Raw genomic sequence first — 24,195 nt, 5'->3', positions numbered from 1 at the left:
TAAGATAGCTGAACGGGGTTGTGTGTGTGTATGTGTGTGTGTGTGTGTGTGTGTGTGAGTGTGTGTGTGTGAGACCACATCCCTCCCCTCCTTGTTCATTGCTTCATCGATGTGTGACTACGTTCAGCAGACAGAGGCTTTCACCAGCTCCTAAGTGCATTTTTTTTGTGTGAGATGCTTCGTCTTCGGTGGGGTTTGTGTCATCCTTCACACAGCATCAAATCACAACCAAAGCATTTCAGAAGATTTTAGCCAGGGTCTTTTATTTTGAAAATTGATCAGCTTCCTAATGCTGTTCCTGCCCATTTCATCTGCTCTGTGCAGTTTGACATGACTTTGGCCAAAATACACTCGCTGTGCATTTTGTGCCACACAGAACAGAGAGCCGTTTCTGGGATGCTTCTGAAAAATGCTTCAGTGCATTTGATGGAATCACAAGCACTGTACGTGGGCACAATTACATCAGTGCTGAAATACAACGCAGCTCCACCTGGCTGCCCGAGTAAGGAGTAACATCTAACATTAATAATTATGTAAAAACCCCAACTCTACTGGTAAAGGAGGTCTGGCAGGTTAACCAACAAAATCATTAAGTTTCTGTGAATAATATTAATATTTAACTTAATAACATTCAGTTTGATGATGCATTCAAAACAACGAAGTCTGCAAAGTGCAAACACCCACTTGTGTACTCGAAGTTGCCGCATAGAGTCTCCTTCGCCATCAGTGATCACCCGTGTGTAGGAGAAGGGAAACCAGCCACGCCTGCAGAAGGAGGACATCAAATATAAACAACACAAAAATCAAATGCACAGCATTGGCTGACCTGTTCACCTACAGTCTGCAGTTGCCGCTGCCTCTGCAACCCACTTTGCAACCCTTCTTCGCCCCAGCTCCTCCACTTCATGCTAATCATGCCATTTCTGACTTATTTAACATTATGTCTGTTTGTCGCAGAGTCCTCTATTCTGTCACTCCTCTCTCCAAGTGGGCAGAATATAAATCACTGCAGGTGGAAATAACGATTCAGCTTTGACTACAGTGATCCTGACAGAACTGCATTTGTCGCTTTTTTTGCTGCATTTCATTTTGCACTCACATCCTTGTCTTCTCATTCTCTCCATAGTGCCAGCCATCACGGGCCTCGGGTACCAGCAGGGTAATCACGTCGCCCTCAGCGAAGCTAAGCAGCGTGCTGTTGTCACCGGCAGCATGGGAGAAGACGGCCTGGACACGAGTTCTTCCGTTTCTCTCCAGACCTGCTGCCATGGAGCTGGACCGGGGCAGCGTGCGGGTCTCTGCTGTGGAGATGAGGAGGAGGAGGAAGAGAGTTGTTATCACACTGCCATAAACTTCAGTTTTTGCTACAAAGCCCTTAACGATGTTTGAAACATACAGAATGTCTACAGGGATTTTATTCAATGTAGCGCTCACTTGTTACATTTTTATATTATTCATATTTTTGTGAAATATTCTCCTCTGAATCTATTTTTACTCAGAAATGTACCGTCTTACTTTGGTTTTATTATCACATCTCCTTCTATTCCCACTTGCTTTGGCCTCTTTCTTATTAAAACGGCACCGAGCATGTGTGTGGCAGCCGGGTCATCTCATTAGCTTTTTCTATATCTGAGATGCAGTAATTCTTTTCTGGAAATATACTTTCCCAGTACATTCACTGTGATTAAAAGCACGCTGAATGCCAAGTTAAATTTGCTTTTCAAGATATTTTCATTTTGCCACTAAACAGCAGAACAACTCCACAACAAGCTGGCAAACTCACCGCCCTGAAATAACACTGGCTCGCAATATTCTTATGCCAAGCAAACGATGTCTTTTCATATATCCAGCTGTCGGAAACAAAGAGAACCATTTATTTAGAGTGCCGTTTTCTATCCTCTTGAATATTACTGCTGTAATTATGTCGTTTTTTTTTCCTCAGACTTTGCTCTTTTGTGTTTTCACCTATATCTGACTGATTTATATTTGACTGCTAGAGTTTCCTTTCTTCTTGAAGCTAAGTCTTGTCGTCATTTTGCTGTTTATTGCTGTGCAGAGAGACACTGTGGAGCTTTCTTTGTGAAAAGAGCTGCTAGAGCTGGGGCTGAAATAAGGCTGATAAGACTGAACCAAACTGCAAATGTTCTCTAGAACTAAAACAGCCATGCAGGACTGGAGAAAGTGTCTGCCACTTTAATATTACATATAGTCTTTTGAGCCTTTCTTAATTTTAAAATACATTTAGGATTGTGAAGTCAGTTAACGAGTCCATTCATCAGCATCCTTGCTCAGCAGAAAAGTGCAGCGTTAGTGTGATTATTGCCAGGACTTATGTTAGATTAAACACCACAACAGAATAAATGTAGCCCACAGTGTGTGTTCTTACTCAGTGTGGTCTTGCTCTTGGCTGGGGCGGCCTTGCGCACAGGTAGGGTGTTGGAGTACACCTCGCCTCCATGCCGCTGAGTCTGCGGTGAGGCTTTGCCCTGGGCGATTTTGCCCTCCATCCACTGCTGGTAGTCTTCTCCTCCATGAACGCCGGCCGTACCATTCATCACAGGCATCCCTCCTTCCACACCTCCCATCAGCCTCTGCATGCAGGCAATTAAAATGCAAACATTTTTTCTCGTTACGTCACAAAAGGCTGTTACGCAACATCTTGAAGCTCATTAGTGATAACGAAGGAGGAGAGCAGATCTGGGTCGTGAAATTGTGATTAGTGAAAACACTATTTGAGTTCACGCTGATTTGAAGATAAGCTTAAGGAGTAGCTGGGAGACGGCAAAAAGAATTTCAAAGTATATTTAGTCTGCCGTTATAAAACTCTACTAATCTGCACCACCGTAATTAAAATGATGAAGTCTTTGAATCTTGAAAGTCTGTGTTGATTTTTGAGCCTGCAGGAGAAGGAAGGGGGCAGGGTGCCAAAGAGCCTGAGGATATAAGGACCAAATGATTTCATTTCCCTTGACCCAGATTTTGTGAGGATGTGTTGAGGGATTCCCCAATGCAGTTGACCGCTTGGCTGGGCTTCTCATTCTCAAACCTCAAGAGTTAGAAAGTGGCCATAACCTAAAACTCTTTAAAAAAAGACTGACATAGCTTCTGGGTGCATTTTTTCTAACTGCCTGCAGGGGGCGACTCTGGTGGTTTCGGGTTGTCATCGGCAAGTCGATTAGCTGATGAGCTTTGAACTGTGCTCCAGTTTCAAATGGCTAGAAACAGTGAAAACAGCACAAGACTTCATGGAAATTCACTAACCAGTGAGTGACATCATGGTGGCTACACCCATCTTTTACATACAGTCTGTTGTACATTGTAGAGTCTAAGCTTGAATCCTGAGTCCTCTCTATCACAACAAACCCACAGCGAGCTCAGTGGAACACAATAGTAACAGATGTTTATTTCTAACACGTAAGTGAGCGTGAAGAAACAAAGCACACGGGTGTACCAGTGTTTGGCAAACTAAATCAGGCCAGAAGAAGAACTCACCTGCTGTCCCATGCCACCGCTGGCCCTGAGGGCTGCCAGCTCTGGAGGCACTGGCAGGGGTTTAGCACCAGGAATAGGCTCAGAGATGGGAAGGCCGGGGTGATGAGCACCAGGAGGCATGGTGCCCGTTGCACCACTCATCTGCTGGGCCAGAAACATGGCACGGTCTGGCAGTTTGTTGGGCTCGGCACAAGCCTGCTGCCACAGTGGGATCTTCTGAGTTAAAAGGTCCTTCCCCTGAAAGAAAGAGATGAGAAATATTGGTAGTCAAAATAATGTATAAGTTTTAAATCATTTGAATCTGTAGCTGAAAGGAAATGAGAGGGTACTAGCAGAGCGCAGCGGATCCACCAAAGTCAGTACTCACTTTACAACTTCTTCTGCACATGCGCCGTATGCCACTTAAGCAGTTATGTAATATTCCAGAAAGAAGTAAAATATTCCTTATTTGTAAGAAAAAAACTGGCTGACAAAAAGAGGAAAAAAAGCTCACAGATGTGCTGTGAATATCACTTTTTTGTGGCGCAATAAACAGGTAAAGCTGGAGCTCCACATCGTGAGTTGTTAATTTTTCTGTTTTTTTGGAGCAGCGCTTGCCCCTTTTTGCTGTGGGTGTACATATATTTCTCTAGTTTGTTTACCTTCTGAAATAAAGCCGCTTTTGTAAGTGTTTTTTCCCCTGTGGGCATCAATATAACAACACTTTTTTTTTTTTTACATAATCCGAGCAGACAAAAAGGTGATGCAAGAAAAAGGGAAAAGGAAAAAGGAGAAAGAACACGCAGTCAGCGCAGGCCACGAGGGATGAGGAGCCATACATTATACAGTAGTTCAGTTACATAAAGATACTTCTCATTTGCATTTGTCATCAGTGAATAAATGATGAAGTTCTGAGTTTTCATGAATAAAGAAAGACGGCGAGCAGAATCTGCTCTGCAAACAGCTTTTAACCATGCCAGGCTGGTGTGGAGGATAAACACAGCGTGGTTCCAAGGTTGTCTGGCCCCGCTGAGCGCATGTGGGCCACAGTGTCAGGTGTCCGCGTGTGGGTTGGATGATCAAACAAACTCACACATACACAAAGGAAAAAAAGTGCAGCAAGAACTAATTTGCACTGATAAAGTGACATCATGTAAGTGGCGATTCAAACTTGTTCTCTACAGAGAGTTTGGTCGACGGGCTCAGAGACGGCCATGTCAGCTCACGCCTCCTGTGGCTATAAGGCTGTGAGTACACAACATACATAGATTATCCACAGTTAATGCAGGGTTGTTTGGAGTTAGAGAAGCTTTTGTTGTTTCAGGGAACTTAAATTATCACTGAACAAAGCAGGTCAGAAGGAAACACTGTTAGCGTTTCCTTTTTGTACCTGCATCAGTGAAATTGCGATGAATGAAGTACGACCCACGCAAAGCTTTGTGTTTTCATCAAAATCTTTCTCGGTTCATGTGGATGTTGGCGAAAAAGATGAGTCATAATAATCCAAGTTAGCTTTTCACATAGTTAAGGTGGAGCGTAGGTGGGCAGAGCTTTAGCAGTGATGACAAAAATCGACAAGGAGAAGGCGGCTCTGTTTTCTTTCATTCTTTCTTTTCGGCTGATTGACAACAGCATGAGAGAGCCGCTCGCCTACAGTAACTAATAAAACACGAGATTTCCCAAAGTAACAGAGAGCTTCAGCAGTCATCTCACAGTACATGTACTCCTGAGGGTAACTAAGAAGTACCGGACCTGCAGGGTTTCATCAGTTCAATGGAGCTAAGCAGCAATAACTTAGGATTATATTTCATTTCTAATACTCTTACAACCAAATACCCAAAGAAACAACGACATAGTGATACCCCAGCTGCTTCCCTGAGTATGAAGCAACTACCTTCACAACCACCCAAAAATACATTTACATAAATCTAAATGTATTTATGCATAAATAGGGTGACTACAAATGATTATTATCATCACCACATGAGTTTAATTCAACTATCAGAGTCATTCAGAGCCTCACATCCACTGAAAAAGCTGAAAGTGGGAACAGTTTTTCTTGATTTTTCAAAAATAAGTATTAATGTGAAGTCCTCTAAGACAATTTTTTTTAAGGCTGTTTTATCATCACAGCAGCAGTTTGTGTTCTGTGCTTCCTCCCTCTGTCTATCAATCACCCATTCAGACACTTCACACCCACACACAGTGAGTCTGAACCAAGTGTTCTTGCAGAAGTAGGTCACTCTCCCTCCCACCGACCTCCACACTCCCTCCCATCCTCCTCTTCTACATCCTCTCGCACTTCCCTTTGCCACTTTTTTTTAAAAATAATTGACATTTTACATTTGTACAAAACAGACATAACAGGAAACAGACATTTTCACATTTTACCATTTGTGAAGGAGTGCGATACAGGAGAGAGTAGTGATTGGCTGATGCATCTGAGGTGTCCTTAGGGTTTTTTATGGAATTAATACATGAAAAATGCAGAAGGTCGCCGCGATTGGTAAAGGAAGACGATAAAGCGGCACAAGCCTATCACAGTTTGTACGGTATGTGCGGTAAAAGTGGCAGAAAACATGATCATTCATTTGGAGTGAAATCCAATATTCCCAATCTTTGGGAATATTGGATTTTAGTGCTTTAGTGCTTGTACTGCGTAAGGGTGCAGAATGGCTCCTCTCCACCAAACAAGTGGGAACATACATTCATACTTTCACCGAGGATCTGAAGCCAAACAATAAGGTTGAAGCTCAGTTTTGGCCTTTTTTTTCCAATTTCTTGGTGATCTCAGAAACACAGCTGTGGGTGGGCTGGGTGGTCCTAAAGTTGTAACAACTTAAAGGTAAACATCTTTTTTAAGACGATGAAGATAAACTGAGGGGCTGCGTAAAGACTCACTATGAGATAAGTAATGATTATTTTGATCTACGCGTCATGCAAAACTATTTCATTTGTTTCCAGGAATATAAATATGAAGCTGATAAAGCCCCAAAACTCAATTTTATTTATTTTTATTTATATACTGTAGCGCCAAATCACATCAACGGTTGCCTCAAGGCGATTTACATTGGAAGTTAAAGACCCTACAATAACACAAACCTGTTACACAACTGGAAGTCCTAAAACAGCATTTTAGCTTTCTACCCTTATTGGGAAATGCCTCAGTTACCAGTGAGCTATGGATGTGGTCCTACCACGACCAACAATCAATGAGAAGACCAATCATGTTGTTGTGATGTCACAGCCTTGTGACTGTAAAAACAAAGATAACTAAAAAAAACTAAAACTTTTAAAACCTATAAAAGTTCTTGTTTTTTAAGGTTTTGGAACAACATAAATGATGGTGTCGTAGGAGCAACAGCAGTTGCACATATCAAATATCTTCTCACCTTGTTGTGGTAGACGCTGCTGTTTTTGGCCACAGCACACTGACGGTCCACCAGGAAGCAGTACCTCCTCCTCTCCTCAGACAGAGCGTTCTTGTAGCCCTCAGCGATGTAGTTATCCAACTCACTCTGCTTATTACTGATGGCCTCCACATACTAGGAGCAAAAAGAAAGTACATGAAACAAAAACATGGAGGAAAATCTTAATCCAGACTGATAATACAAGTTTCAAGGAAAAAGTAGGACGCCATAAACTGGACTGGAAATGCGCAACATCTACTGTGGTGATTAATAAACCAAAAGGGTTGAGCTGATACACTCTGGAGTAAGTTTTTAAGAACAAAATCTCTTTCCAGAAATGTATTTTTACAGAAGTTCAGGGATGCGGTGTCTTGATTATTCTCAACCCCCCCCCAAAAACTGTTATGTAAAGTGGGTGAATCAACCGTTTAACAATCAAAGCTTTAAATGACTTCAGATAATGGACAGAATTTCAATAGCTCAGGCATCATACATCACAATCGTGACATATAAAAAGCAGACAAATTGGGCTTTCGTGTGCCGCCTTGAAAATTAAATCGAAAATGTCACAGCACATCAGACCTGAAAACCGTGAATTAGACAGAAAGAAGTCAGGCCCCTCAGGCTGTCTGATCACACATCTATTATGTGATCACAGTGACTGGTGCTCTAAATTTCCCGCAGATTAGTTGAAATCCGCTCTTTCCGAGCTATATCGAGCTTTTAAACTCATTCAACCTCCTTCACCAGCTCAGCCCACTGAGTCCATTTAGTGCTTGTACTGCGTAAGGGTGCAGAATGGCTCCTCTCCACCAAACAAGTGGAGCCACTCGTCCACATCCACAATCACCTTGAGGCTCACAAAGGCAAAAGTAGAATGAACCCAAACTTTATCGCAGGCTCGCTTACGTAACTGAAAACATTCAGATTCCCACGGTGTCACATAATGTGAAACAACATTCTCCGAGTGCCAGACAGCAAGGAGCTCCTGGATGAGGCGTTAATGACCGCGGCTCGGTGGTTTGCAGGGAAACTTAGAAGCCTACGCACTGTCATGTGCAACTGGCTGTTTGAACTAGCACCAGTGCTGTGGATGGCAGACTAGAGCTTTTAAAAAAAAGAAAATAAAGACAAGAGAGGTGACTTTTAAGCAGCACTTAAATTACCTAACACCTAACCACCATCACACATTAAGCAGCACCAGATGTACTAATTAGTCCTTTAATGAAGCATAATCATGTGTTCTTTAGAAAATATTCCTGCCTCACCATCAACATCACACTTACCTACAACATGGGAAACTGAATGTATAAAAAGAAATCATCTGAGGTATTTTATGCAATACTGAAATTTACTCTGGACTGCTTGAATTCTTTGTTATCAGGTTGCCCTAAAAGCTCCCCGGAAAGCCTTCAGTTGATCTGGAACGCTGTAGCGAGAGTACCAGCCAGTACTTTATTGGCTTTCTATTAAATTCAGAATTTAATTTAAAAGCCTTCTGCTCACATGCAAGGCCTTAAATGATCAGGCTTCAGTATATCTTAAAGACCTCATAGTGCTATATTATCCCAACAGAGCACTTTGCTCTCAGACTGCGGGCTGGTTTGGGGTTCTTGGAGTTTCTAACAGTAGAATGGGAGGCGGAGCCTTCAGCTCAGACCCGTCTCCTGTGGAACCGGTTTGGGATCACCAAACAAACACCCTCTTCTCTAGATTAGCCTCAAAACTTTCCTTCTGGATAAATCTTATAATTAGGGCTGGATCAGGTCACCCTAAACCATCCCTTAGTTGTGCAGCTATAAGCTCACGTAACCTTGGGAGTTCCCACAGAAACCTGAGCCCAATTTAGGTACTATTAATTCACGTCATTACCTGACCCTTGAATACTTTTGTCCACAGTTTGCGTTTTCACAGCTCTTTAAACTGGTTCACTCCAGTTAAACTGATTTTACACACTGTAAATGTATTTTATTGACATGATATTCATTTTTGTTTTATCTGTGCCAAAAATCCCTTTTGGGGTTGTGTCAGGAAGAGCGTCTGGTGTAAAACTCATGTGGAGCTAGTCTCTGTGGCAACAACCTCGTGACAAAGGGGAAAGCTGACTGTTTTCTGACTCTGTAGAGTCTTTAAAAAAGCTTCTTCAGGACACTTTTTCTGTATATAATTGAATAGAAATAAGAATTCGCTGAACTTATTAAAGAAAATGTACATTTTAAAAGCAAAACTGAACAATATCGTCACAGTAAGCTTGTGTTCATGTAAAGCTTTTGCTCATCCTTTAAATAGTAAGTGCTCCAATTAAAATGTAGCCATAGCGCTCTGCCGGCCGAGAGATTTAATTAAAAAATCATCTGTGGAAATAAATGTGCAGGCACCAAAATAACACTATCACGCAATCTAATGCACAGAGATCAACATTAACACAGGAAGGCTTTCACTTCCGGTCGTCCTTATTGAGAAAATTGGCCGTGAAGACATTACTGTGAAATAAGAAGTGGGGGATTTTCTAGCTACTGATGTTACATTTAGGAGTTAAGTGAGGGGTTTTGCAGAGAGTTGTTCATCATGCATTTAATTGTTTAGGCTTGTAATTCTCTATGGAACTGACTAACTCTAGAAATATTTCTTTTTCCTGCTTTTTAACCAATAACACTCTCATAACCATGCAGTGTTTATGACAGTGTAATACTGTGCCGAACCTTAACTACATATGCTCGTTAGCTTTACGATAATCCTTCACTGGGGGTCATTTACACACTTTATCACTGCGAGTGCTTTAAAAATCTGTCGAGATTATGACTGTAATAAAAGTAGGAATAAATAAGAATATGGTACGATTATTTGATCTATGTCATCTCCACTCCTTACTGAACCTGTGTCTTCATACAGACGGTCACTGGTCTTCAGGAAGAAGACACATTCACAGCGATCGGCTGTCTGTGCTGGTGTTGGTGTTTAATGAATCTAATAGACCCCGACTGACAGGTAAGATGTGGCAACAGCTGCAGACAACCAGCAATTAATCTCATCCTTTCACTCTTCACTACAAAGTGATTACAGTTGGAAGCACAGAGCCCCATTTGTGCCGGAGACAAGGTTGAGTGCAGTCATGAAAAATATGCATATAATCTATTCCTGTGACATATTTGATAGTTGACATTACAAAGATTTCGGACATCTGAACTATTTAAATTCTGGTTGGGGGTTTAAATCCTACCACACGAAGAGACACAAGCCCGGTTTTCTTTTGCATTTTAATCAAAGTTCAGCCACCTTTTTGTTTTTTCTTCTACGTCTAAGTTTTATGTTAATTATCACCAATTTCAGATTAAAATTAAAACAAAATATTAGTAAAAGAGCATCCGTTACTTTGGAGACAAAGTTAGAGAGGGATGGCTGAGATGGTCTGGGCATTTGCAGAGGAGGGAGGGTGGATATACTGGACAAAAGGTGTTACAGAAGGAAAAGAGGAAGACCTCAGAGAAGACTCACGGATGTAATGAAGGAAGACATGTCGAGGGTTTGTGTGACAGGATGAAATGAAGAGAGATGATTCACTGTGGATTAAAAGTTGACAAAAATTAAGCAACTCTTTTGTTAAAAACTGGATACTATGTAAGATACTGTCTACAAGTATCTGTAGTTTAACCAAAGACATAAAGCATGACTGCTCATGCTAAAATCATCCTTTTTTTCAAAAGTGAAACATATACCCATTAATTATGAGCCTCTTTCACCACCCAGTCTCTGTGATGGGGTGAATAATGTGCTCTGTGCACCCCTCATAGGCAGGTGGTAAAACTCAGTGCTACAAAATAAAGACATTCATGTGGCTGAATCTGGTTATTTAGCAGAAAAGAACAATCTCTTAGAACTAAACAAAGTTGTTTATGTGGGCGAACAAAGGCTGAACATGCACCAATCACCCACACTGGAATATTAAATGGTGACAAAAAAGTGGCAGCAGCAGAGGAAGATGAAGGCCATTCATGAGTCATATAAACAGTGGAGGTGGAGCCGCTTGCAGGTATCGCATTCCGACCGTCGCGAGGTTAGAGCGGCCAAAAGGGTGCAGTCAATCACCGGGAAGTGACTGATGGAGCGGTTCTCCCCTCCGTCAGCTCTCTGCCTGATTTCCTGAGAATTTTACTCTTTAAGAGTTACAGGAAATAAATCTGCGGTTTACCGAGGAGGTCACTTGTTTATTTACTAAATTCCTCGTGATTATGTCATCTTCCTAGAATGCCATGTGAACTCAAAAGGAAACCGAAAACCGTAAAAGGAGACATTTAAATAGCAGAAGCTGCCAAACCGGTCTCCTCTATCTCAAGCCTAAAGCCTTCCTCCTCTAAGATCCTTTACTCACAGTATGTAGACATATAGGGCCGCAAGCTTGGACTAAACTGTAGTCCCTGAAAAATGTGTTTCCGGGGATAACTCACTTAAATATTTCCATACTGTGAATCCCACTTCTTCTTCTTGTACTTTTACTACACCTGCAGCTACCTTTTTTCATCCATGATTTGTTTGTTTGTGTGTGCTTCAAACACAAAGATATTTAATTTTTTTTATAAAATAGGGAGAGCGAAGAACATTTGGGCTCATTATTTGATAGTTAACAATAATCAGTTTTCTCTCTGTCTGTCAGTAACTAACTGCACTTAGAGCTGAAACAAAGATCCAGTCTTGATTCCTGAACATGGGGGAAAAAATATGTGGCTAGCTTTTACATAAGCAGCAGTTCTGTGTGTGCAAGGTTTTCTTTATTCTATTTAGGATTTACTGCAGATGTACTGTGTTATAACGGGGTCGTGTATTAAAACCTAGTTTAAAAAGCCATACTGTACTTACACATGGTTGATCTATCTAAAGAGACTGTATAAGGAAGGGGGAAAATATTTGGCAACAGCAGCTTTTTGGTTTAATTACGTCATCATCATCATAATATTGCATAATGTAATAATAATTACATTTAAGTAGGCCGAAACAATGACAAGTAGAAAAATCAAGTGTAGCTACAGTAGAAGAATCAAAATAAAACTTTAACCTCCTCGAAAAGACCAAAACCCTGAATAAACAAGGAGTATGTCAATGTAATCTCTCAGATCATGAATTCTGTTATATCTTACATTATCCTTATGCTGCCATTGCATATGCATGAGAAAGGAACGTATATGGAATATAGGATGCAAATGTTTATAAAAGCATCCCTGGATAATTGATATACTGTACATTCAAGTGCATTTATTCGCCACAGCTCCTTCTCCATTATTCATGCAGCTTCAGTACATTAAGCCTGATCACCCTCAGATATGGAGCCCTAATTAGATTCCTACTTGCTTTTCATGTTACTGCCAATCAGCCACTCTTCACCCAAAAGCTCCCCCTTTACACAAATATAAATCTGGCCAAACACTGCTTCTGGTTTCTGCTGACAGTGAGCCCGATCAGCATTTAAGGCCTGTGCATGGAGGGAGATGGTGTCCAAGTAATCACCGAGTTTTCACATTAAAGATGGTCTAAATCGCTGGTGCAAAAACTCTGCTGAGTATGAAACATGTCTGTCTGTGGTGGAAACGGCCATTCAAAAAGCTTATCGGTACCGTTTGCAGTGTTTTCTTCAAAATGACACCGAACTGCGCAGAGGGATGTTAAGCAGTGTACGGCTGTAGGTAAATTCATTCATTACATGGAGAGGTCAAAGGATACCTCCACATCCAGCTCTTACAGCTAAAGCTTTCTGTGTCTCACTGAGAGGAAGGTAAATGCAAACTGCCAAAAGGGCGAAAGTAATAACAGGCTATTGTGTTAGCTCCCTCCAGAGGAGCCTGCCAGCTATAAAAATAAGATGAAATGGATTTTGAAGTCTCAGCACTGATCCTAGTCATAAGAAACCCAAATAGTAAGGTCCCATCTTCATGAGCAGAAGGCCTACGGCATATGTGTTTCAAATAAAACCTGGTTATCAGATACATGTGGCAGAGTTCTAACAACAACAACATAATAATAATAACAATAATAAAATCCCCAAAGGGGAGTTGATCCTATAGACGGTACATAAAAGATGGACCTAGCCACAAGCAATGTTTTTGATTTTTTTAAAGTTAGAAATCATCCAAATATAATTCCCTCGAAGTCAGCAGGTGTAAATTTATAGCTGGAAACAGAATGGGTGACATTGTGGTTGCTATGCCCATCGTTTATATACAGTTTAGCAGGATAGTCTTGAACTCGGATATCAGAAAGTAGCTTAGGATATCTAACAAGCAGGGTTTAGGGTTATTAAACTATAATTACATTTACAGTATAGAACCTATTTGTATTTCATGCTATATTTGGTGGAATGTTTTACAGCTGATCAAACATTACATAAATCAGTATTGTAATGTGAGCAAAGAGTGTGATTCTATTCTTTGCATCTGAAATGATCACAACAAAAAAGCGTCGGCACATAAATGTAGAAACAACCGCATCTCTTTCCATTCGTAACATTTCCATTAAAGCGACTTATCAACTGAAAGCGAGCCTGGTTATGTAACGCAGAAATGTGTCTGATGGAGCCAGCTAAGTGTGTTTACACGTGAAGAACAAGAGCACACAAGCGACAGAGGGAGATCATTAATCACAGCCAAGCTGGCTACGAGCTGACTTCCTCTTATCTTCAGCAAGACGCCCATAAAAAAAACAAACACACACAGAAACAAAGAAAAAGGTTTTAACTATGCACAGTTCTCACTTACCCCTCATCAGCCTCGCATTCCTCTCATGATGAGATTGTAGTTTTGATTGGTGTTACTGCTGATTAACGTGAATATCTGTGACATCGTTGCTCAATATGCAGAAATATTCATTAAACAAATGTCTGCAGATATGTTCTGTCCCTTTATGAAACACACGAAGGATCCGTGTCCTAAGCTTGGTCATCTCACAGTTTCTGTAAGCTGCACATAAAATGGACGAGCTGAAGTCTCTACAATCAATCAGTGTGGGAAGTTTCAGAGTTGGCCCCGAACAGAAGAGATCTCAGAAAGATGAGACTTTCTTCAGAAAAGTGTGGAAAAGCGTGCTGGTGTATTTTTCTCAGTAGGACATCAATGATTTAGGAGACGGCAGTGAGTCGAACAAGCGTATCAAGGGAAATGGCTCTGCGCTGACGAGAGGCCACCGGCGAGACTTCATTCAAGTGCCAGTGCGACTCGATTAAGGCTAATGATAATGCAAATTCATCAAATACTCTTTATTACTTACTAGTACTGTCTCTAAAAGTGGTAAAACGTCATGTCAGTCTTGTTTTGTAAACACTAGCATAAAAAGCACAGAGTATATTTATTTACAATAATCTAAACTCACTAACGCTCATATTTGACAGGATGATGATACAAATATTGCTAAATTACTGAAGATTATTCTGTTATGTTGTTTTATATTCAGTGTTTTCCTGAGTTTAGAGTTCATGAATATCACAGGAGAAGAAAATGGGTTTTTTTAATTCTATTCAGCTTTTTTAAAAAACATTTTATTTCTCTTCTTATCATCCTGGGATTCTGCAAATGTACTGACCTTGTAACTCTTGCAGCATTAATCATAATGTGAAGTGCTGATGTTGATATTTCGGCATTCTTTCCATTGAAACATGAAAATGTTAAACTGGAGGATGAATAAAACTGTTCTAATGAGCATAACCTAAAGCCACAACTTACCTTTCCCTCTAATCCGAGTCCAAATAACAAACACATCAGACTGTGTGCTGTGCTTAAAGAGAAGCTCTGAGTTTTGCTGCCCCTGAGAACTGCCCGCTTTAATATTAACATCAGTCTTGAGCTGGAGGAACGAGCAGCAGTTACTTTAATCTGTGTTTTCTCTTCCTCGCTGCTCTAGAAGGCACCAGTGAGCTGTGCCATCATTTAATTAAAAGTTAGACAGTGGAGGATGCTGTAGTGATGGCCTCATTTCATGGAAGGAAGTAAGCAAACTTTCAAGCTTGCTGCTGCCAGAAAACACCCAGATCCATGCTGTATGCCATGCTACATCTTGAAAAAGGCAGATCTGTGTTTCACCTTTGCCTGGTGTCACTTGTTCCTGCCAAGACCTGATTCCCATGAGAGCCCTTATGATGTACAACAAGAATCTGGCTTTTTAAACATGCTGTTGCCCTCTGACTGTGCTAAGGCTAGTCAGGAGGTCCACAGTACATGCTAGCATACTCAAAAGGTGAAAACGTGGCTGTTCTCGTGGGAAAGTTAATTTGCCAAGAGATCAACACCATGAATACTGCATGAACAAAGCAGCACCACAGACTAGACCAGTTCAAGCATCGTTAACTCAGACAGCCTGAATTGCTAGTTACTAAAGCACGTGAAAAACTTTGAGCTCCTGCTGAGTAGAGGCATGTGTTTAAAAAAAAAAAAAAATCTGCTTCCCGTTTTCCTGAAACTTCATAGGAATTTGACTATAACCCTGTTGAAAAGGCTGGTGTCTGTAATTAAAATTAGCATGGCTTTAGATGAAACAGCATGCGCGGCAGGAAAGGAGAGTCATCTCAGCTGAGACCGGAGCTTTCACACCCAATAATACATTAAGGCCCAGAGGGAATGACAGACTTTGGGCCTGAATGTCCCTGTGCTGGTGTTCCTCATGCTGCAGCTGAACCCCCCCCCCCCTATCGATTTTTGGAACGACCGACTTGGCCGCCCCCTTCATGCTCCAGCAGCCATCCACTGCAGCAACACTAACAATTACACAATAATTACCTCCCCTGCTGCTCCCACAGAGCAGCACAGGGTGACTTCTTCAGCCTTTATGTGCTGCACAATTAGCTTTTTAACCTCTGATCCCTGTTTTCTTTGCAGTATAACGATAAGTTAAAACCACATTGTGCATGACTTTATGATATATGATGACCTCTCTTTCCGTAAATTTTTTCCTGCATCACAAGTTGTGTAAGTTGGACCAGAACTGATCTCTAAATAGTATCAAGTCAGCTAACAATGACCATAATACATTTCAGGGGAAGGGAACTTTTACAGGAGCGCTGGGGACAATACATACTTTGGACCAGTGCTCTGTTCGAACAGCAATAGCTGATGTGACAGAGAAATTACTTCTAAAGAGACGTGTGAACCTCTGTTTTTACCCAGTGCAGCTGCAGGTAAGTACTTGTTTTGTGCTTGACAGGCTGTCAGCAGATGAAGCCCCATATTCCCCTTTCCACTGTGAGTTTAATTTGATATCATAAGTGCTGACAACACATATAAGCTTCAGAGGTCCATCAATCATACATTCAGCATATTGCTAACACCAAAATATACAAACAGAAACAAGTGTGTGTGACATTTGAGTAAGCACACAGCCAGCTGTGGAGATAGCAAAATCTGCCTAAAACTGACTTTATGACGCTGCAGCTGTAATAAAAGCGATTTCCGGACTGAAGCCAATAAAGGCTAGCCTATATAAGGCTGCATACGTGTGCAAACGTCAACTAAGAAGCATAAGAACATAAAAGGATATCATCTTCCTTCCTTTTGCATCCTCACTCTCTATCAGCCTCTCAAATCACAGCAGCTAACAGCAGCATCTCCTGTGCAGGTTGTATAAGAGGGCACGCCCACCATGTGTCACCGCAACACCTACAGATGAGAGCGCAGAGACTTGCACCGTCTAATCACGCCTCCGCTCAAGCAGTTACCGGGACACGAGAGAAATATGCCTCACTCAACCCATTCACCTGGCCTAGATACTGTCAACAAATATTATGCAACGCCGATAAGTGCAGCAACTAATGACACAGATAAATTATTAAAAGTTGTGGGAGTGCATTGAACAGTTACAAAATAGATGTAGCCAAGCTCCTTTTATCATAATGCTTGGTTTTTTTCTTTTAAATTAAACTGGTGCAACACCGGCGATCATAGCCATGTTAGCTTTGGTTAACACGGCTATGATCATATTATATTGGTGCATGACATAAGCACTTTTTTATGCATCAGCATCTGTTTTGCTTCTGTTGCTTTGTCAGATCTTTTCTTTAGGTGCAACATCTCTACAGAGATTCTTTGATTTATTAGTATAATAATTAAGAGTTTCATCACTTTTTTCCCATAGACTTTTTATTTGGGTCCTTAAGATATTTTATACACATTTTAGAGCCAACATTTAAACAGCATGTACAGGATGATGCTCGTTACCCAAATCATCAATCTGGTAGGTCTAAAACCCACATGGCTTTATTTTGTCTACTCTATTGGGGAGTAGACAAAATATTACTATGTCTGTTGGCATCTATTGGTGAGATACTGTTTTGTGATCTACATTAAAACTCCAGTCTCAATTAAAATTTGTGTGTTGTTGTCTGAGTGGTAACATTCGCTATCTCCATTTCCCCTCAGAGGCCGGGTACACGAAGCACGAATGCACGGTCGGGGGCCACATCCCATTCAGCTCAGCACGTCCTATCCCATCAGCACCGGCAGCAGTCACGGATTACTAGGCGCACTGAGGCTCAAATCCCATCAGGAGGAGGGAAAGCATCTGTGAGCCAGGAGGAGCCGAGTGTGTGGTAGACTGAAAAGTCAGCACGAGTTCACTAAAAGTCTCTGTTGGCGTTTCGAATTTTGACACTGCTGAAATAAAGATGGAGTGAATTATGTGAAACAGACATTTTCACCAGAAGCTGACTGGCAGGTTGTCTGCGCCACATGCTGGCCTGAAGCCAGACGGATCACATTTTTTTGGCACTGGCATTTGTAGCCATGCTGCCATGCATTTTTTAAAAGAGGTCCTGCAGATAGCCATACGGATACTGGTGATCCATAGACATCTGCTTTTTTCTTTATTGATCCACTGAAGAAGCTGCACACATTTACAGTGACCGACACACACACTCACACACTGACCTGCATCTCCTTGTCCCCATATTTGGACGGGTGCTTGCTGCCCTGGCTCTTCCGGCGCAGTTTCTTTAGCTCTGCCTGGCACTTCTCCAAACTCTCCCCTTTGCTCTTGTGCTCCATCTGGTACTTCTTCAGTGCAGCCTGGGGGGGGGCAGCACAAAGTCAGCAGGGGCACAGCAGTGCTGCTCGCATGTGTCAGCATCAGCAGATGATGTTTCACACTGACAGAGGCAGACATTTATTTGACAAGTGGTCAGCTTCTGCATCACTGAGACAGGAGAACTGAAGGAGGTTTCTTATTTCTCCTCCTCACTCCCAATATTTTGTTTCCTGATCGGATGTTTTTCTTTTCTTTGTGTATCACATGTATGTATCACAACATCAACTGTAGCGTGTTCATGTCAATAGTATGCATTATGTCATATGTTCCTAACAACTTAAAGGAACATGCAAATCAAATTAAAGCATTCATTTGAAAATATATTTGAGTGACATTCATCCAAAGCCCTCCAAGAGTGCTTATAAATTCTTTGTTTAGTATTACATAATGCTCTGGGGGCTGATTCCAAACACAGATCACCCCAAATAAATTCCTCCACTTAATTTTGTTCTTTTTGTGCAAAACTACTCAGTTTCGCAGAATTTCTCACTATTCACGGGACAGAATAGGATGTGATTTATGTAACTTGCTGCAGTGGTTTGGATGAAAGCTGGCGGAAAATTAAGGAGTGCATTTTGTCTCCGAGCCAGTGGTTTTATGAGAATGTGGTTCATACTGTATTCCACATAAATTCACTCCCATGAGAGGTCCAACAGGATGTTTTATTCAAGCTCGTGGTGGGGCAGGTGTCCTGTTACATAATGAATCTGAATATTATGCCATCAGAATCTCCTCAAGCAGTAATTCTTATCACAAGTGGTTTTCATAAAATTCATGCAATTAAGCCGGGATTCTTTTTTTCCTTAAAATGAAACATGAAGAATTACCCAACGAATGTCCATGAAATGCTTCAGGAAAGCACAAGGTAGCAGTAACTAAACGGTATCATTGTCTATGAACGTCTACAACATTTTAGAGATGAATGAAATTGACTGAATCAAGTAAAGGCTAGCTAGTGTCCATCAGCTAGAGTCTTCTTTTAGCGCTGCTTTGGTCTCCACCAGTTTCTCCAGGTGGTTTCTAAACCAGTCTGCAGCTTTGAAAAATACTTGTTGCGTGCTGTTGGAATCAAAGTGATGAGTTTGAACTAAACAGCAACAGTGTAGCTAAACCAAAACAATAAGCTAGAAGAGGCTGAAAGGCCCATTAGAGCGGCACAGTTTAGTGACTTGTGAAGAAGGGAATCTCACATTCAGGTATCGCGCGTCCAGCTCGACCTTCTTCTCCAGCTCTGTGAGCAGCTCGTTGTGAAACGACTTCAACTGCAAGACACAGAAAAGCCTCAAACACAATGCAAGAAACAACAAAATGCACTGAAACCTCAAGCAGTCACATGATCGACCACAGCAGATTATTTTTAAAACAGGAATGTCACTCATGAGTTAGTGTTGGTGCAGAGGAATGCCTTGAAGTGTGAGACTTTTCCAGTTACAATGCAAATAAAGGAGGGTGTCTGGCAGTGTACACCAAGTTTTCTGCCCGTGTGCACGTATAAGCTGAGAGAACACAGGACAGTATAGACTGGATTCTGCACATAATATACTGTGACCTTCATTCTCTCCTTTGGATATGTTCATATAACCCAAGTTCTATTTAACTTGCTGAGAGTCAGCACCGAATGAAATATTTGCATAAAAATGTAATATTTGCTCAGTTTCTAATCTGCATCTTGTACCACTGCACTAAAAAAATATCATCATTACCTTGAATCTTTGACACCTATTATCCAAAAGATCAAAGATTCCAGTTTCAAAATACCCTTTAACACAATTTGCATAAACATTAAAGACAGGATGCTCCTCGCTGTTTCTTTTTGTTGACTGAGCGTTTCCTTCTAATGTTGCCACAATTGGCCAATTTACTCTTTGCTGGATTCAAATAAAGACCTTTTGGAGAAGTGAAATGAGAATGTTTTCAGTCTGTAATGACTGTAATTTACATATCAGAGTATCAGTAAACAAACCATAGCAAATAAAGAGAGTTGCTGCCATTAGAAACTGGAATTACAGTAGAAGCTACTCGTGTACAGTAGGGAGTGTGTCTTGCTGGGTATTAAATGTTAAAATATATCGTGTGACTCCAAAGCAACAAGCCCACAATCCGTCTGGCTCAAGGCTTAAGAACTGCTGATTTTAGCAACACCACCACCACCACATGCTCACCATCTCCTCAAGCTGGATCTGGATCTGTCTGTGCACTTCAGCCATCTGAAAGAGCACATCCCCTGGAGAGAGAAGACAAAGAAAGACAATAAACAAAAAGAGAGAAGGGAGGGGAGGGAGAGAGGGAAAAAAAGATAGCGATATTAAGTCATTCAAACTCTGTGTGAGAGCAACACACATCGTGCAAAAAGAGAGACCATGCAGCTGCGCAAAACAGATGAGAGACAGGTGTACGGTGTCGAGGGAAGAGGACAAGGCAAAGGACAAAATGAGACAGCTCGTGATATCGACGAAGCAGACGAAACTCAAAACAGTGACAAAAATTAAAAGTGCACTCGAGAAATATGCACTAATGAATGAAAAATAAGAGCGTTAACCAAGAAACCTACTGAAAGTATGTGGATTTCCCTTTTACCAAGAGCTTACAACACTACTGCTAAGAAACACACAGGAACAGCATGGTAAAAGAAAAAATCTTTAGTATTTCATCCTTGCAATAAGACATATGTATTACTACAACATAACAGGGGGAAACACCAAAAAGCAGACCCCAGAAAGAAATCAAAGCTAAAAATAGAGAACAAAACAAAACACAAAAAACTAAGTAGAAAGTAAAGGATGATTCATGCAGCCAGGGAGGTGCGCATTGTTTTAAGATACCTACATGCTGCCTCTTCTGAATACGCAATGCATTGTAAAAAAACAAAAAACAAAAAAAGGAGCAAAAAGATCTAGTTTGAGCAAAGAACAGAGGGATAGAGACCTGAAGAGACAGTGACAGATCAAACTACCCCAGGAAAAATGAGACACACAACAAGATTTCACACAGAAAAACACTCAGACAGGCAGTTAGTCTGACCCTGCCCTTACTTACAAACCATCTACGTGCTCTCGGACACTGGATTTTTCATGCAGATGTTAAGACTGACTAAAAACTGGGGTATTAATTTGGTCGTGAAATTTATTATTTAAATGTTCGTGTCGGCTTCTTGTTTGTCAAAGAAATACTGTCCAGCATATGGAAATCAACACACGTAAATAGGGATAAACTGATATACTGGCAATTTTGACATTCATTAATAATTTTGGATTGGCTACATTTTAAAAAATTGTGAAATTACAAATTTCTTTTTAAACATATTTTTATCTGAATCCAAGCACCTTTTAAAACATCAGCCCAGATCAGTGCATCCCTATTTGTATGCTTTGTAAATTCTCAAATTTCAGTATCTGCCTCAAAAACCCAGCATCAGTGAAGCTCTACAAACAAGGTAATATACTTTAATACTAAAAAGTAATGTTCTAGTAACATTATATATAATCTATAAATGAAAGGAAACCTAATATTCTCACATGCCTTAAGAAAATAATAGTTAACCATCTATAAAAAAAACAAAAAAAAAACAAAACACATCTCATAGAACATCCTGTACATGTACTGCAGTTTCTTATTGCACATCTACCATAATATTTGGAAATACAGAAGTTTTTCCCTTTTCTTAGACAATATAAGGATATAATATTAATAATATAAGACACTAAGTAAACCGCTCTTGGTATTTTTATGAAAAAGCCTAAATTAAAGTACATCTTACAGCTGCAGCGGCACCATAAAGCACCCGATTTATTCCAAATGAACCCACTAATATATATTAATGTCACTCATCTGCCTCCTGCATAATGCATGCTGACATTAGATAATGTACGCCGCTGCAGCGCTGACTTGAAGTGAGTCTGAGCGAAGGGTGTACGCGAGTGTGTTGGTAGACCTGTGAACACCGGACAGTGGACAGTCAGAGGGGACACAGAGAGTGGGCTGCCTGGACAGGATTAATGGGCTTAATGGAAGTGCTGTGTTCATGCAGATGAGATAGAGGGGATTTAGGAAAGGTCGGAGCAGGAGGAGGTGGGGGCAGAGGTGGAAGGAAAAGAAGTTTATATTTACTTAAGGGGACTGGATTTAAGTCTGCATCCAAGCTTCTGCTAAATAACTTGAGTACTTCAGATAGATGTATAGCAGCTGAGGTCACTTAAATTCTCTTTAATCATAGTAATATCAGCCTTTTTTCTTGCCTTTATTCTTTCCTACTTTCTCCTATGCTTCATTTGCAACAGCTTCTGCCTGTCACTGTCAGTATAATAAAGTAATCTTATTAGTTCTATAAAACACACAAAGTAAATGGTTTCTATTTTTTTGCTAATAGCTATCAGAGCCGTGCAGCAAATCCCTCTTTTGTAAATTTGCTGTCACCAGTTTCTCAGCACAAGATTTTAACTTCTGCAAGATGTCATCCTGGCTGCCCTTTAACCTCACAAAAATCCAATGTCACACACGAGGCAAACCTGACTCATGCATGCAGAACAGAAAGCCACACAGGGGAGTTTAGCCCACAGCCCTTCTCATCCAATGCACCAGCTTACTTTAAAGCCTCCTGCTTCCACCCATCTCCTTATGAAAATGCACCAAAAGGCTATAACGCTGTGGAAGTGTCTGACTGCCGGCGAATAGGGCGTTGGGGCCAGCGAGGCAGATAAATGCACTGATGTGTACTTTCAAAACTCTCCTTTGATTCTTGGAGGACACCCAACGCACATTCCCATCCCATCCATTAATAAACAGCCGCTGGCCATCGACAAGTGACGGCGACCGGGCTGAACTCAAGCACCTCTATCACACACAATTGCACCAATGTTGATTTCAGCCAGAGGGGGGTAGCAGAAAAGAGAGGGGGTAATTAAAGGGGCATTTGTTTCTAGAATATAACAAAATATCAGATTCTTGGGGAGGATTCAACTTCCTTGTTAATTTATTTCTATTATTCTAATTTCTGGCCATTTTCCTTTATATTTCCCTCTGAGAAAATATTCAGAATTTCTCACCATATATTAGCAGAAAATGTCCAAATAGAGAGAAATGAGTGTGTTAAATCACACAGGGAAAGTAAGGCCCGCTTACTTTCCCTTACTATCTGAGGTAGCCCTCAGACATTAGTTTCCATACTTCCTCCCTCACTGCCAACAAAACTGCCTCTCAGCTGGTAATAACATTTAAAAAACTGGCCTTGGTCATATTTCTGGGTTTTTAAATATGTACCTGCAGGCTAATTTACGCTGTTCTTCATTGTCCCTGAGGAGGAAGACTTCTCTCTCTGATTCTCATCCCCTTGCAGGTCAGAGTTCAGTCTCCACATCAACATACTGAGAGCATCTCACTTTAACTTTAGAGACATTCACTTCACTTTAAACTTTAGAGCAGCAGATGGTGACTGAAAGGTCGCCCTGCCACCAGCTGCTGAAGCATATAAAAATAAATAAATCCTCGTTTGAGCTTTTATGCCTCCAAGGGCAGTTCTGACTGATAACAAGCTGGCATGAGAGTATAACTATCACCACAATGTCTGCAATTTAGTAAGAGACAAGCAGCTGAACAATGAAGCAACGCATATGTGCCAAAAACTGCAATACCTCTAATGACCACTCGAGGCAGGCTCTAAAAGTGAGTCAATCCCCACAGACTGTTACGTTTAAATATTCAACTTTACAGCAGAAATAAGCAAGTTTACAGCCTGCTACTAAAAACTGAACCACACAGCTTAACTACATTTGTGCTGTTAGTGCCTTTATTGGCACTTTTATCAAATTATCTGATAAATATGCTCTACTGAAAGGTAGACCTTCAGTTACGGTGGTGTTCTGGTGTTTTATTTGTCAAACAGCACAATAATAAACAGCAATACACTATACAGTGCAAAGCCAACAGCAGATCTCAGTATGGCTGCACCGATCTTCTATAAATAAGTAAAATTTGAAAGGCATCTCCTGATCCATTTGCCAAAGTTCAATACTATTACAGCCAATGGGAACAAGGGTCAAAAAATTAAAACCAACTTGTAATAAAGAAGTAACTGCAGGAAAAAACTGTTAAAGAGCCAACAGGTCTCACAGTGCTGCTCTGTGGCTTTGACCCACAGGCTTTTATCACCTGGAAAATCCCCAAATTCCTGGAAGTTCTTGTTTAATTGCACCCATCTAATCCAAAATCTCTCCACCTTGCATTGTGAAATATCGGACTTCTACCCGGCAGAAGTAAGCTGCTTACT

The 24,195-nt window shown here is 41.0% G+C and overlaps 1 protein-coding gene across 11 annotated transcripts in view; it reads right to left on the bottom strand.

The window, feature by feature from the left end:
• Positions 1 to 24,195, bottom strand: part of baiap2b (BAR/IMD domain containing adaptor protein 2b) — a 75,465-nt gene that overhangs the window by 11,156 nt on the left and 40,114 nt on the right. For 10 of the 11 annotated variants that reach the window (XR_010094774.1, XM_063482467.1, XM_063482463.1 and 7 more), the window contains 8 exons: positions 20,096 to 20,157; positions 19,124 to 19,195; positions 17,777 to 17,914; positions 6,864 to 7,016; positions 3,493 to 3,729; positions 2,387 to 2,591; positions 1,100 to 1,301; positions 685 to 765 (listed from right to left, as the gene is read on the bottom strand). Coding sequence is in view for 10 of the 11 variants with exons in the window: in XM_063482467.1 (XP_063338537.1) it covers positions 685 to 765; positions 1,100 to 1,301; positions 2,387 to 2,591; positions 3,493 to 3,729; positions 6,864 to 7,016; positions 17,777 to 17,914; positions 19,124 to 19,195; positions 20,096 to 20,157 (1,150 nt within the window). In the remaining variant the exon portion in view is untranslated. The remainder of the gene's footprint in view (positions 1 to 684; positions 766 to 1,099; positions 1,302 to 2,386; positions 2,592 to 3,492; positions 3,730 to 6,863; positions 7,017 to 17,776; positions 17,915 to 19,123; positions 19,196 to 20,095; positions 20,158 to 24,195) is intronic. The other variant, XM_063482464.1, reaches the window with a different exon arrangement.

This window comes from Pelmatolapia mariae, linkage group LG8, assembly GCF_036321145.2.
Source record: "Pelmatolapia mariae isolate MD_Pm_ZW linkage group LG8, Pm_UMD_F_2, whole genome shotgun sequence".
Lineage (NCBI taxonomy): Eukaryota > Metazoa > Chordata > Actinopteri > Cichliformes > Cichlidae > Pelmatolapia > Pelmatolapia mariae.
Note: the sequence above shows the minus strand (reverse complement) of the source record. Positions and strands in the feature narration are given on the sequence as shown.